General features: G+C 39.5%; 1 protein-coding gene across 1 annotated transcript in view; it reads left to right on the forward strand.

The window, feature by feature from the left end:
* The first annotated feature begins 8,572 nt into the window (after positions 1-8,572).
* GDPD4 (glycerophosphodiester phosphodiesterase domain containing 4) overlaps positions 8,573-12,972 on the forward strand; it is a 157,080-nt gene continuing 152,680 nt past the window's right edge. The window contains exons 1-2 of the mRNA XM_068556078.1: positions 8,573-8,645; positions 12,108-12,307. Of these exons, the coding sequence (XP_068412179.1) occupies positions 12,122-12,307 (186 nt within the window). The 5' untranslated portion in view covers positions 8,573-8,645; positions 12,108-12,121. The remainder of the gene's footprint in view (positions 8,646-12,107; positions 12,308-12,972) is intronic.

Raw genomic sequence — 12,972 nt, forward strand, 5'->3', positions numbered from 1 at the left:
TAGAGGCTGCCTGAAGTTTCTTGCCACATGGCCCCCATAGGCAATTCATAAAATGAATGTTTGCTTTCTTCTATACCAGCTAGAACATAGCTCTTTGACATCCACTTTGGCAACTAGCCAGAGAAAACTGCTTTTAAAGGGCTTACATGATTAGGTCAGCCTTATTTAGATAATCACCCTATCTTAAAGTCAACTGATTTGGGAACTTAATTACACCTGCAAAATCCCTTCACTATAGTACGTATATTACTGTTTGATTGAACAACTGGGAAAAGGTACACATATACCAAAGGCAGGGAATATTAGGGGGCTGTCTTAGTCTGTTTGGGCTGCTATAACAAAATACCGCAGACTGGGTAGCTTATAAACAACAGAAATTTATTTCTCACGGTTCTGGAGGCTAGGAAGTCTAAGATCATGGTGTCAGTATGGTCAGGTCCTGGTGAAGGCCCTCTTCTAGGTTGCAGACTGCCAATTTCTCTCTGTGTCCTCACATAGTGGAAGGGGCTAGGGAGCTCTATGGGGTCTCTTTTATAAGAGCACTAATCACATTCATCAGGGCTCCACCTTCATGACCTAAGCACCTCCAAAGGGCTCACCTCCTAATACCGTCACATTGGGCATTAGGATTCCAACATATGAATTTGGGGGAGAGGGACACATTCAGACCATGGAAGGGCCATCTTAGAATTCTGCCCAGCAAACCCTGCAAGGGTCTATATGCTCTCAGCCATCTGTTAGGGACCCAGGAGTTAGGGGATGGGGAAATAACTGGAGTAGTACATGGACCTGAACCTAGATGTTCCTTTCTACACCTCTGCGCTTTTTCCTAAACCCTGATTCTCTTGGTAGTTGGGAAGTCTGCACAATACCCTGTACTAAGAGTGGGCAGATCCAACCTGAAGGCACTGCTACGCCATGAGGCTGGGTAGTGGTGGCCCGTCCAACTGAGGTCACAGTAATATCTTTATCCTGCATTTGATATTATTGTAAACCTTGCCACCTAGCATTGTGCTAGGTGTCCTCACCTCTGGGTGTAAGTAAATGCAGTCCAACTACTATGGGACCATGGAGCAAGGAGATTGGTGGTGATGGGGCTACTCCTGGGTTCCTGTTAAGGTGATTATGCTGGGCCAGTTATAGATGTTTTCAGAAGAAGCCTCTCACCAGAAATAAGGGAATACCTGAAACCATGGGAGACATTTGGAGGAAGTACATACTATCTTATACTTGGATCCCTTTGGGACGATTGTCACCCAGGCCACCCCATTCTTCCACGCATCCCTTATTGACAGTGGCTCCTTTGCTAATCTGTCACAATGATGAATCAGTCATCAGTTACTGGATGCAGCAAAGGGAGCTTGAAGCACTTCAGTGTTTCCTAACACTTATCTACTCCCAGTTTCCTATGTTACTCCATTGAATTATACTACCCACTTCCTGCCTATGAAATTGACTGTGAACAATGGACACTTAAGTTCCATGTTTAGTTCTTTCCCTACCTCCTGGGATGACAAGATTCTTGGTGATCGGGAAAGCCTTGGGAGCAATCCTACAGGTCTTGGTTAGTTTTTATTCAAGCCCTGTAACTATGAATGTTAACTTTAACTACACACAATGTACACACATACACCCAAACACACACACACAACAATGGACTGCATAATATGCCCTTCCTAGGCTATTTTCCTGTGTGGTCAAATGGCTGTCACCTGTTTCCCTCCATTGACCATGACCTAGAACCTGAGGTGATAACCTAGCTGTTTCACGTTTTCTGTGATTCTCTGGCCCATAGCCACCACCTGGCTGAGATGTAAAGGAGAAAACTTCCCAGTTGGCAGTGGCGGGGAGGGCTAGGAGACATTACATAGTCTTACTCCTGGTTGGGGGTAATTGAGGCTGAAGACAGTAGGAAATCTGCCAGTTATGCTATAGCTTAAGAGACCACTCTAGTCACTGAGTGGATTAGCCTGGATTCCTTAGCCAGGATGATTTTATTTTTATTTATTATTGTTATTATTATTACTGTTATTTTAACCAGGTGGATTTAGATCACAGAACTGATCTTCATAATCTTATAGCCAAAGGGCTGTCTGTGCCCTAATCAACACATCCTGTTTTTGTGGATCATGATTAGTGGCAAGTAGAATAATCTGTATTCTGCATATGGGGAAAGGCACTATAGTTATCCAACGTACCCCAGTCAGAACTCTGGTACCTCATTTCTTGTCTAAGCTCCCTTAGCCCCTGATTTAGGAAAGGACTATTCATGGCTTTCCTTTTTCCAGAGATTTTCAAAGTGTGGCACCTGCCCCAGCAACATTAGCATTATCTGAGAACTCTTGCAAATTCTCAGAGACCTCCGTGGATCTGCATTCTGCAGATGAGCCCTCAAGGCGATTCCAACAGCTCAACTTTGAGAACCACTGCCCTAGTCACTGTACTAACCATTCTCCAGGGTTGCCTATAGATTGAAATGGTATATATTACAGATGGAATGGGGTATAATGCATAGAGGCCACACCGAGATTGGAGGTGGAGAACTTCAGTTGTTGAGAAATAAGGGCTAACTTTCCCAAGATTCTCTGCAGGCTGGCCTCCTAGAAAAGACATGGCTTTTGAGCTCCATGGGAACTAGCTACATTTGAATGCTTAAGGAAATCAGTTCTACTGGAATGCTTGTCTACCATATCAAGACATGGCCTTTTGCCCCTTGTCTTGTCAGGAGACAGCCTGTGCACTCCTACCTGATGTGTGATAAAGTGGTGAACGGGGCTAGAAGCCATGGTTCTGCCATGTCATGCGTCTATTGGATCACAGCCCTTGTCAGGCAGCCACTCTATGGTTTTAAATCTCTTCCTTTGTGAAGAAACAACCTTCCTTATTGTCAGTGAGAGAGGAGGGAGTTGACTAGGAGACACTGTGCAGCCATATTCATGCCAGGACCAGGATCCCTTTCATCCCTGTGTGCTGACTCCAAGTTGCAGTGAGCAACAGGGGACTTCCAAACCTGCTGTTGGTTTCCTCCTCTAAATCCTATTCTAAAGGCCTGGTGTGTGTGCTGTCTGGTCATCTGATTTTGTTTGCTCTATGTTCTTCAGTTGTATGAATGTGCAGATATTATTTATTCATTCTTCTGTTGAGCATTTAAGTTAGCTGCTATTTGGGGCTATGACAAGTAATGCTGCTATGAACAATGTTGTATATTTATCCTGGTGCCCACAAGCACACATTTATCTAGAAGATACCCTAGGTGTGGAATTATTAGGGCATGTATCTCTTCAATATTTTAAGATAATGCCTAAGAGTTTTACAGAGAAGTACCAATTTAATCTCCCATCAGTGTTGGAGTTCATACACATTGCTGAACCTTGCTCACATTGCTGAGTCAGTCCTTGCTAACATTTGATATTGTCAGACTATTTCATCATAACCAATCTGGTGTGTGTACTGTAGTATTTCATATAGCTTTTACTCGTTTGTGAAGTGCCTTTTCAAATCTTTTCCTCATTTTTTTCTACTTTGTCATCTTTTAAATATTTTATTTGTTGAAATTTTTTGTATATTCTGGATAATTATTCTTTTTATATTTGTGTTATAAAATACTCTTATTTTGTTGCTTGTATTTAAAATTAAACTCTTTATTTTGAGAGAATTGTAGTCACATGAAATGTAAGAAATAATACAGAGGTATTCCACATACTCTTTATCCAGTGTCCTCCACTGGTAATGCCTTGCAAAACTATAGAATGATATCACAACCAAAATGTTGACATCGATATAATGAAAATGCAAACATTTCTATTACCACATATTACTTTTATAGCCACATCTACTTCCCTCCTGCCTCATACCTCTTTATTATAATTTCCTTCTTTCTGCTGGCTTTGTTTGCTCTATGTTATGGTTTATTTTGCTCTTCTTTTTCTAGGTTCTTGAGATGGGAGTTTAGATTATTGATTTGAGACTTCCTCTTTTCTAATTTATGCATTTAGTGCCATAAATTTCCCTCTTAGCGCAACCTTAGGTGTGTCCCACAATTTTTTGTGTTGTATTTTCACTTTCATTCAGTTCAGTGTGTTTTAAAAATTTACCTTGAGATTTGTTCTTTGACCCATAGATTATTTAGACGTATGTGGTTTAGTTTGCAAATATTTGTAGATTTTTATGTTATCCTTCCGTTATTATTTCCAGTTTGATTCCAGTGGATCAGATAATACACTGTGTATGATTTAAACCCTTTTAAATTTGTTGAGGTTTGTTTCCAAGCACAGAATATGGTCTATGTTATTATATGTTCTATACACACTTGAAAAGGATGCATATGCTGATGCTCTTGGGTGGAATATTCTATAAATATCAATTAGATCCTGCTGGTTGAAGTTGTTGTTGAATTCTTCTACATATTCGCTGATTCTCAGTCTAATTGTCCTATCAATTGTTGTGAGTTGGGTGTTGAAGACTTCAACTGTTATTGTGGATCTGTCCATTTCTCTTTCAGTTCTATCAATTTTTCATTCACATATTTTGCAATTCTGTTGTCTGCTGTAAATACGTATTTAGAATTGCTATATCTTCTTTGTGGATTGACCTTTTTGTCATTATATAATGTCCTTCTCTGTTTCTAGTAATTATCTTTGCTCTGAAATATAATTTATCTGGTATGAATGTAGCCTCTTCTGCTTTCCTTTGATTCATGATAAAACTTACATGATAAAACTTTTCCCATGCATTTACTTTAATCCAGCCTATATTGTTATATTTGAAGTGAGCTTCTTGAAGACAGCATATAGTTGGCTCATGAGTCCTATTCTGCACCTTATACCAGAAAGGTCATACAAAAATCAGGTCATGTGTCCTGATTTTTATTTATTTATATTTATATCCTGCCTTTTCCACAAATAATTTAAGAAAACCTGCAAACAGAACATTTTCAGTGAAACAATAAGAAATAAATACAGGCAGAGAATCAGGACCAAGGAAAAGGTGAACACAAATATGTTGACCACAGGGGCTAAAGTATTGCTATACTTGAGCTTAAACTGAAGCTCAAGTATAGCAATACTTGATACTTGGCTTCCTGGAAGTCAAGTAACGAGGTAATTTATGTAATTCTCATTATCAGAAAAGAGAGAGGGCTTCCCAGTTACCAGAGACTCTAGACCAGCACTGTCCAATAAACTTTCTGCAATAATGAATTCTATAACTGCATTGTCTAGTATGGTAGCCACTAGCCACATGCAGCTATTAAACACTTGAAATTTGGTTAGTGACTAAGGAACTGACTTTTACATTTTATTTAATTTGTATTAATTAAAACATAAATAGCCATAGGTGGCTAGTAGCCACTTAACTGAACCACATAGGTCTAAGGAAACAAAGTAGCACAGTGTAATTGGAGTCAAATGGGCTGGGTTAATTTTTGGCTCTGTCAGAGGTATGTGTGGCTGTGGAGAAGCTACTTAATCTTTCTGAGCCTCAGTTTCTAGATCTGTGAAATGAGTACAATTATAGTATTTAACTCTAAGACCCTGAGGAAATAAAACGTGTGCAAAGCATTTAACACGATCCCTGTCACATAGCAAATGCAGTCCTAGTTTATAATGCTTGGAATTACCTGGTCTGTCAGGAGACTTTATGCCTCGTACTCTTTTATTGGCACTAAATTGAGGGTTTTATAGAAGAACCAACAACTAGGAGTCTAAGTTGTGCTTAAGCATGTTAGCCAGTAACTGGTTTCGGTCCACAGAATCAAAGGCCAGTCAACATTGATAAAAACCTATATCCACTTGAGGCTGCTTGAGGATACTCTGTTCAAAAGCAGGGACCTCTTTTTCTTTCTTGCCAAGCTGCTAAGGGATTAAGCCCTAATGTTAGTATTTAGTATCTCTTTCAGACTTGTAGTTCAATATTTCTTTATTATGGGTGTATTAAAAGCAAAATATTAATTTCAGTGACCTTCCACTTTAAAGGAGATTCATTCCTTTTAATAAGGACATTTGTTACAACAGGAATGCCATATATATTTAGCAGCGATAAGGCCCAAACTTTGGGGTTGATACACCGCTGCACGGTTGACTAGAATCTGCATCAAGCCCCAGCATGCTGCCAAGAAAGAGGAATCAGAGGCTGGCACTCAGCTGATGAGCTGACATTTATCTATAGGTCTCAAATTTATCTCTTTCTTTCTGTCAATTTTATCATTTTTCAGATTTAGGTAACTGGTACTTAAAACAACCCCTGACTCATCCTTCAGTCCAAGCAGTGAGCAATAAAATTGCTTTTACAGAAATTAGAAAACAAAAAGTTGAGATAGATATTGACTAGACTTTAGGATGCAGGCAAAGTTAGGAATTTGCTGTGTTTTTATACTACTACTAGCTTCTTACATTTTGCTGAGAAACCTCTCCTATATGCAAAGGCCTAGGTGACCATGTGCCATCCTAGATGTTTAAATAGCATACAGCTGTGTGTGTGTGTGTGTGTGTGTGTGTGTGTGTGTGTGTGAGAGAGAGAGAGAGAGAGAGAGAGAGAATATACATTTGCAAAGTATTTGAATTAGACTTTATGGTCCATAGCAAACTACAATTTCTCTTATGTCATTTTAAGCAGAATTTTCCCTTAGATGATAGTGTAACAATGATCACTAGAAAAAACCATCTCAGTTCATCTTGCTCCTTATGGAAGCTATTGGACTAAGAATCTATATCCTACAGAAGGAAAGTAGAGTTTTGAAGAAATGACTAACAAACTTTCAGTTTGTAGTTTTGAAAGAGTCTTCAAAAAAAACCTAAGTTCTTCCAACACAGTCTTGTTTGAGTTCATCATACTTTTTGTCTAGGATCAGATAGGGCCCACCACACTTAAAACAATATTCATTACAAATTAATTAGATTAATGAGTTTACAAAATTGAGTCCGTTTTGTTGGGACAATAAAGCTGGGAAAATAACCTTCCCAGATATCAATGGGAAACCTGTGGTTTCTTACTTTCATGTCTCCAAGTCAACTTTCATTACTGATTTTTAACAGGCAAGTTAAAAGTTAAAGCCTCCCACAGAGATTAATTGAATACTTATGTTCTTTGAAATAATAATGTGATAATTAGACTTATTTGATAAGCTCTTTGGTAACCTTTTCTATATTCTGTATTGCATGCTTTAGTTTTTTCTTGCTTCTGCTTTAAAACCAAGAGTGATAGGATCAGGTCTGTATTTGCCCTAACATGGGACCAACCTCTACAACTTGTTTCATTCTCTGTTGATAAGAGGAAAAGGTGTCTAAAGAAAAAGTTAGAGTGAAGTTTCAGAAAATCTTCATATCACAAAAGATTGCTTAATCCCTTGATTGCTACCTAATTTCAGTGGGTGCAATCATTTGGAGGGACATATGGGACAAGAGGAGGAAGTATTTAACCAAGTCTGGTGGTGAGGAATGGGTGGCAATGATCAAAGAAGGCTTCCTGAGCTGTCTTTCACCAACAAGAGGAGTTAACAGGTGAAAGTTGGGGGGTGGGAAGTGGGTCAGCCTGGCAGTAGGGACAACATGAAGAAAGATACATAATGGTGTAGGGGAGCAGTACAAGTGGTTTGGTTTTGCTAGAGTTTCAATATGAGTGGGGATGAAGGAGAGTAGGCGGAAGATGACGCTGGAGAGAAAGGTAGGATCCAATTTAAGGAGCTTAAACTTTAACCTTCGGAATGAATTTTAACCATGTTCAGGTTTGCATTTTAACAAGATCACTACCTGATCTTTGAAAGGTAGATTTTGGGAAAGACAAACTGGAAGCAGTGAGATTCTTTGGGAGTCTACTGTAGTAACTATCTTAATGCTTATCATAGCAGTACTAAGCAGTTGATACCCAGGGAGATGATTAGGGGCCTAGTGGGCATTGAAATCAACAAGAGAATGACTAGGAGAAATGAATAGAAATGAATAGGAAATATAATAAGCAGAATTTGGTTGGTATAAGGTGGGAGGGGGGTTTGCAGAGGAAAAGGAGGAGTTAAGAATGAGGAATAGGTTTCAGATCTTGTTATTTAGCAATTTGGAGCCACAGGAGCTGGAACGGATTTGAAGGGAAGGATAATTCAGGTTAGGGTTTACTGAGTTTGAGGTGTGTCTACAGCAGGACATTCAGACGAAGATGACCAGCAGGCAGTTGGAGACAAGAATCTAGAGCTCAGAAATGAGGTCAGAGCTAGAGAAATAGCTGTATGAATCAAAGATTAAACAAAGGAACAAGACTAAAACAGGTCTATTTTTGAAGCAGCTTAGGGAAAAAAACGGAAGAAAAAATAGTAAAAAAAAAAAAAAAAGATCTATGAATAAGTGGGCTGGAAAATAATGCCTGAACTAAATGATTAACAAGAACTAAGTTTATATTTATGTTATTTTTAGAAGAACGAAAACAAAACAAACGGGGTAAACCTTAAAAGACATTTAAAGCGTGGTGCTCGGAGCTAAGGTCGGGTGTCGCCTTTAAATTCAGTCTTAGTGTCGGACTGGGCATCTGGGGCCAGGCCCCTGGCCACGCCCACCCGCTCCTGCAGCCTTGGGCGCTTCCTTCCGCCTGGCCTCCATCTTGAGAGACGCGGGCTTCTCCAGGCTGAATTCCAGGTTTAGGTCTGGGGCTGTGAAGTCACCGTAAGTACCGTGGCCAGTTCCGTGCTTCCCCCGTAAGCATCTCTAGAAAATACTCTAATACATTAATACTCTCAAGTTGGCAGGCACACCTGAGGCCCTCTACCCAGTCAGCTCACCCCTGCTCGAGGGACGACGCTGAGAACAAAGGGCTCCACCTGAGCCGGCCCCCAGTGCCCATCCGGCACGGCGGTACCAAGCCCCGCACCCCCCGGGCAGGCCCGGTGGCTCGGCTTATCTGGAAGTCCCTGCAGGTGTGAAGGGCGCGCTCGTCTGTTTCTCTTCTTGAGGGTCACTGCTCATGGCTGCCGTTTCAATGTCTGAAAGTTGTTTCATGCATTTTGTCCAGTTTTCTGGTTTTTATGGGGGGAGAGTGAGTCTTTTTCTGGTATCTTAATCCTGACAGGCAAGCCCGGGCTTTTGCCTCAGGCAACTGTGTGAAGAGTGGTGCCCTTTACTGAGATGGGACAGACTTCAAGAGGAATAGGTTTTGGAGGGAAAGTCAAGCGTTCAGTTTTGGACGTATTAATTTTGAAATGCCTCTGAAAAATCCAGGTGGAGATTCAGTAGGCTGTTGGATACATGGGTTTGGAAATCAGAGAAGGAGCTTCAAGGGAAACAATATTTATTGATCTTTCCCTGAATATTGTTGATTTTCATGTGAACTTGGCTACTCTGGCTGATGAACACAAAATGAGAGATCTGTAGATATGTAGAAAATGGTTATGGTAATGATTCTGGTTTAAATGCTCCCTTTTATTCAGTATTCAAGCAGCTTACCTTCCTCCCAGTCACAGAACTTTTGTTCACAACATATTTCTTAGACGCTCCAGTATTTGCAGCTAGTCATACCAAGTTCATGTAGTTTCATCATCAACCGATTCAAACTCTTTTCTTATTTCAATTGTGGTCTTTCTCCTTTGACCCATGGGTTTTTATAAATATGGTGTTTAATTCCCAAATGTGGGATTTTCTAGTTCTCTTTTTCTTACTGATTTCTGGCTTAATTATACTTTCGGTAAGTGTTCCATTTCCATTTGAAAGGAATATAAATTCTGCAGTCATTGAGTACAGTGTTTTATAAATGTTAATTAAGACTAATTTATTAATCAAGTTGTTAAAATCTTCTATATCCTTATAGACATTTTTATCTGCTTATTATATCTTTTATTGAGAGAAGTGTGCTTAATTTCCCACAATGATTGTGGATTTGTCTGTTTCTCCTTCAGAGGCTGTGTGATTAGGTGCCTATAAATGGAAAATTGTTTAAAAATAATTTCTCATCATTATGAAATGTCCCTCTTTGTCTCTGCTAATGCTTTTTGCCTCAAGGTTTTTTGATTTGTTGATAATATAGTGAGGTAGATTATATCATTTGGCCTCAATTCTCACCCTTCCTTTAATTACACTCTTTGTGTTCACACCCTTTGCCATGCAACTTTACAGTGCCCTCTACCATGAGTTGACTTTGACTTCAAGACATCCCTTGAAGCAGAAGCTTGAAATGGGCTTGACATTGAGACTTGTTCTCTTGGACAACTTCCATCACCATGAGAATATACTCAGGCCAACCTGGTTGAGTGACACATGGAGCAGAGTTGTCTGGTCATTCTAGCTGAGGCCAGTCTAGATAAGCAGAATTGAGAGCCAGTCAACTCAGATGTGTGAGTAGTAGATGCTTTTTGTTATATGTGACTGAGGTTTTGCCCATGCTTGGTACATGGCATTATCCTGGTAATGGAATACTGATACGCGTACAAGGTATATCTTTTTCCTTTTTTTTTTTTTTTTTTTTTTTTTCACTGCATGGTATGACCTGTGGGATCTTAGTTCCCCGACCAGGGATTGAACCTGGGTCCTCGGCAGTGAGAGCAGCACGGAGTCCTAACCATTGGACCGCCGGGGAATTCCCCATCTTTTTCCATTTCTTTTTACCTTCTATCTAAACAAACCAAACTCTTGTAAGGAGCGTGTTGTTGGGTTTGTTCTTTTAATCCAGTTAGACAATTTTGCTGTCTTTTAAAAATTGGGGCATTTAGTCCATTTGCATTGAAAGAAATTACTGCTATATTTAGGCTTAAATCTTGCATTTACTGTTTGCTTTCTATTTGTTCACTTTTTTCTTGCTTTCTTTTGGATTAATTGAGGAATATTTATGATTTCATCTTATCTCCTTTGTTGACTTATTATATATGTACACCTTTTTCCAGAGGTAACTTTGAAGTTTATAGCATACTTTTTTCACTTATCAGAGTCTACCTTCAAGTATTATTATACCACTTTACATACAGTATGAGAACTGTATAACAATATAGTTTCATTTTCCTGCCCCTGGACTTGGAACTATTATCATATATTTTACTTCTTTAAAAAAAAAAAAAAATTATTTATTTATTTGGTTGCGCCGGGTCTTAGTTGCAGCAGGCGGGCTCCTTAGTTGTGGCATATGAGCTCTTAGTTGCGGTATGCATGTGGGATCTAGTTCCCTGACCAGGGATTGAACCCGGGCCCCCTGCTTTGGGAGCGTGGAATCTTAACCACTGCAGGGAAGTCCCCATTTTACTTCTACAGTTGTTATAAACTTCTGAAGTAATTTTTTAAATAAGAAAAACATTATTTTCTGTCCACTGATACGTTAAATATTTCCAGTGCCCCTCATTCCTTTATGGAGATGTGCATCCCTACCTCTGGTACCTTTTTCTTCATACCGAATGACTTTAACGTTTCTCATGGTGTAAATCACCTGATTAATTCTTCCAGTTTCAAATATCTGAAATGGTCTTTATTTTCACTTCATTTTTTCTAACTGTTTTTGCTGAGTGCTGAATTCTAGGTTAACACGCGTTGTTTTGTCTTCTTTAGTTCTTTACAGATGTTGCTCCACTGTCTCCTGGCTTGTATTGTTTTGAACAAAAAATCATTGTTGTTCAAAGAACATCAAGAAGACATTCTTATCTTTATTCCTCTACATGGAATATGTCTTCTTCTCTGGCTGGTTTTGAGATTTTCTGTTTACCAGTGTTTCTAAGCATCTGGATTATAAAGGGGCAGGCAGCTGTGTGTCTGAGTCACTTATTAGTCAAAGATTATATTTTTCATACACCTCCTTCGTGTCTCCAAGTTTTCAAGTTATTTTAAGAGCATAATACAGTTAAAAAAACACATTTGTGTATATTATCTAATTTGATGCCTTCAGTATATATTAGTTGGCTAGGACAGAGAATACGGTACCGTTTTTAGAGGTGAGAAAACTAAACCTTGAATGGTGCAATGACTGCAAGTAAACACTGAACTAGTTAGTGGGAAAGATAGGATGAATCTCTAATCTTCTACACCAAATCCAGTGCATTATCCTAGATTATAAAAAACGTTAAAATCCATCTATTTTGATGGAACTTTCTGTAGAATGGTGGGGTAGGAAACATTTGAAGGAACTACTAGATCCTGATTGTTTTGTCATTACAGCAAAAAGGCGAACCATGCCTATGAAGGCCAACAGGATTGAACCTAGGAGCCAGAAGACCAAAAGATGGAAAAAGGATAGTCCATGGATTTTACACATCTTCAACCACAAATGCTGTGTTACTTCCATTACTGGCTGCTACAGCTGCCAGTGGAAAATCAAACAGGAGAAAAAATCTAAACGTGGACCCTACTGCTCTTGGGTACGGAGAGATGGGAAGAAGCTGGACCGCACTTTCTTAGATATGGGAGACATGGGCTGGTCCCTGCCCTCATGAGGGCTCACTAGAGTCTTCAGGACTGGGCTTGGGCTCTAGCTCTTCATGAAAGTTCTGCCATAATTCTGGAGCCAAAGTTAACTTTACGGGAACATGTGCTCATTTTCTTTCACTTTTATTCTTCATTTCTCTTCTTTCTTGTCATTCTATTATTCATTTATTCACCTCTGCTTTTGTTAATAAGTGAACCTTGAAGAAAAATTGGGGTTTAGGTACAGTTAGCTGTTTTTGGCTAGGGATTACAGGAATACCTGAATCTTTAAATCTCTCTTCAGTATGAGTTTCCCAAAGGAGCTACACATATGAGGAAAAACAGCAAGTGGGAAACAAGGTGCTCCTTTATTATTGGTCTGGCCAGTATCTGACTTTCTCTAATGAAGATTGCTGGTAAGGCTGAGTGGTGGCATGTGGTCTAGCCTCACTGAGCGCCTCTTTCTTTCTTTAAGCCATATGTTGGGCCTCTCTGGTGGGCAATATAATATGAGACCAAATGATGAGCACACTGAAGTGAGAAGAGGAGAGCCATATCATGTACCTTCACTTAATCATAAACTTGGTCTAGCTGGGTCCGAGATTCTGACCAATTGGAT

The sequence above is a fragment of the Eschrichtius robustus genome, chromosome 11, assembly GCF_028021215.1.
Source record: "Eschrichtius robustus isolate mEscRob2 chromosome 11, mEscRob2.pri, whole genome shotgun sequence".
In the NCBI taxonomy this organism is placed as follows: Eukaryota; Metazoa; Chordata; class Mammalia; order Artiodactyla; family Eschrichtiidae; genus Eschrichtius; species Eschrichtius robustus.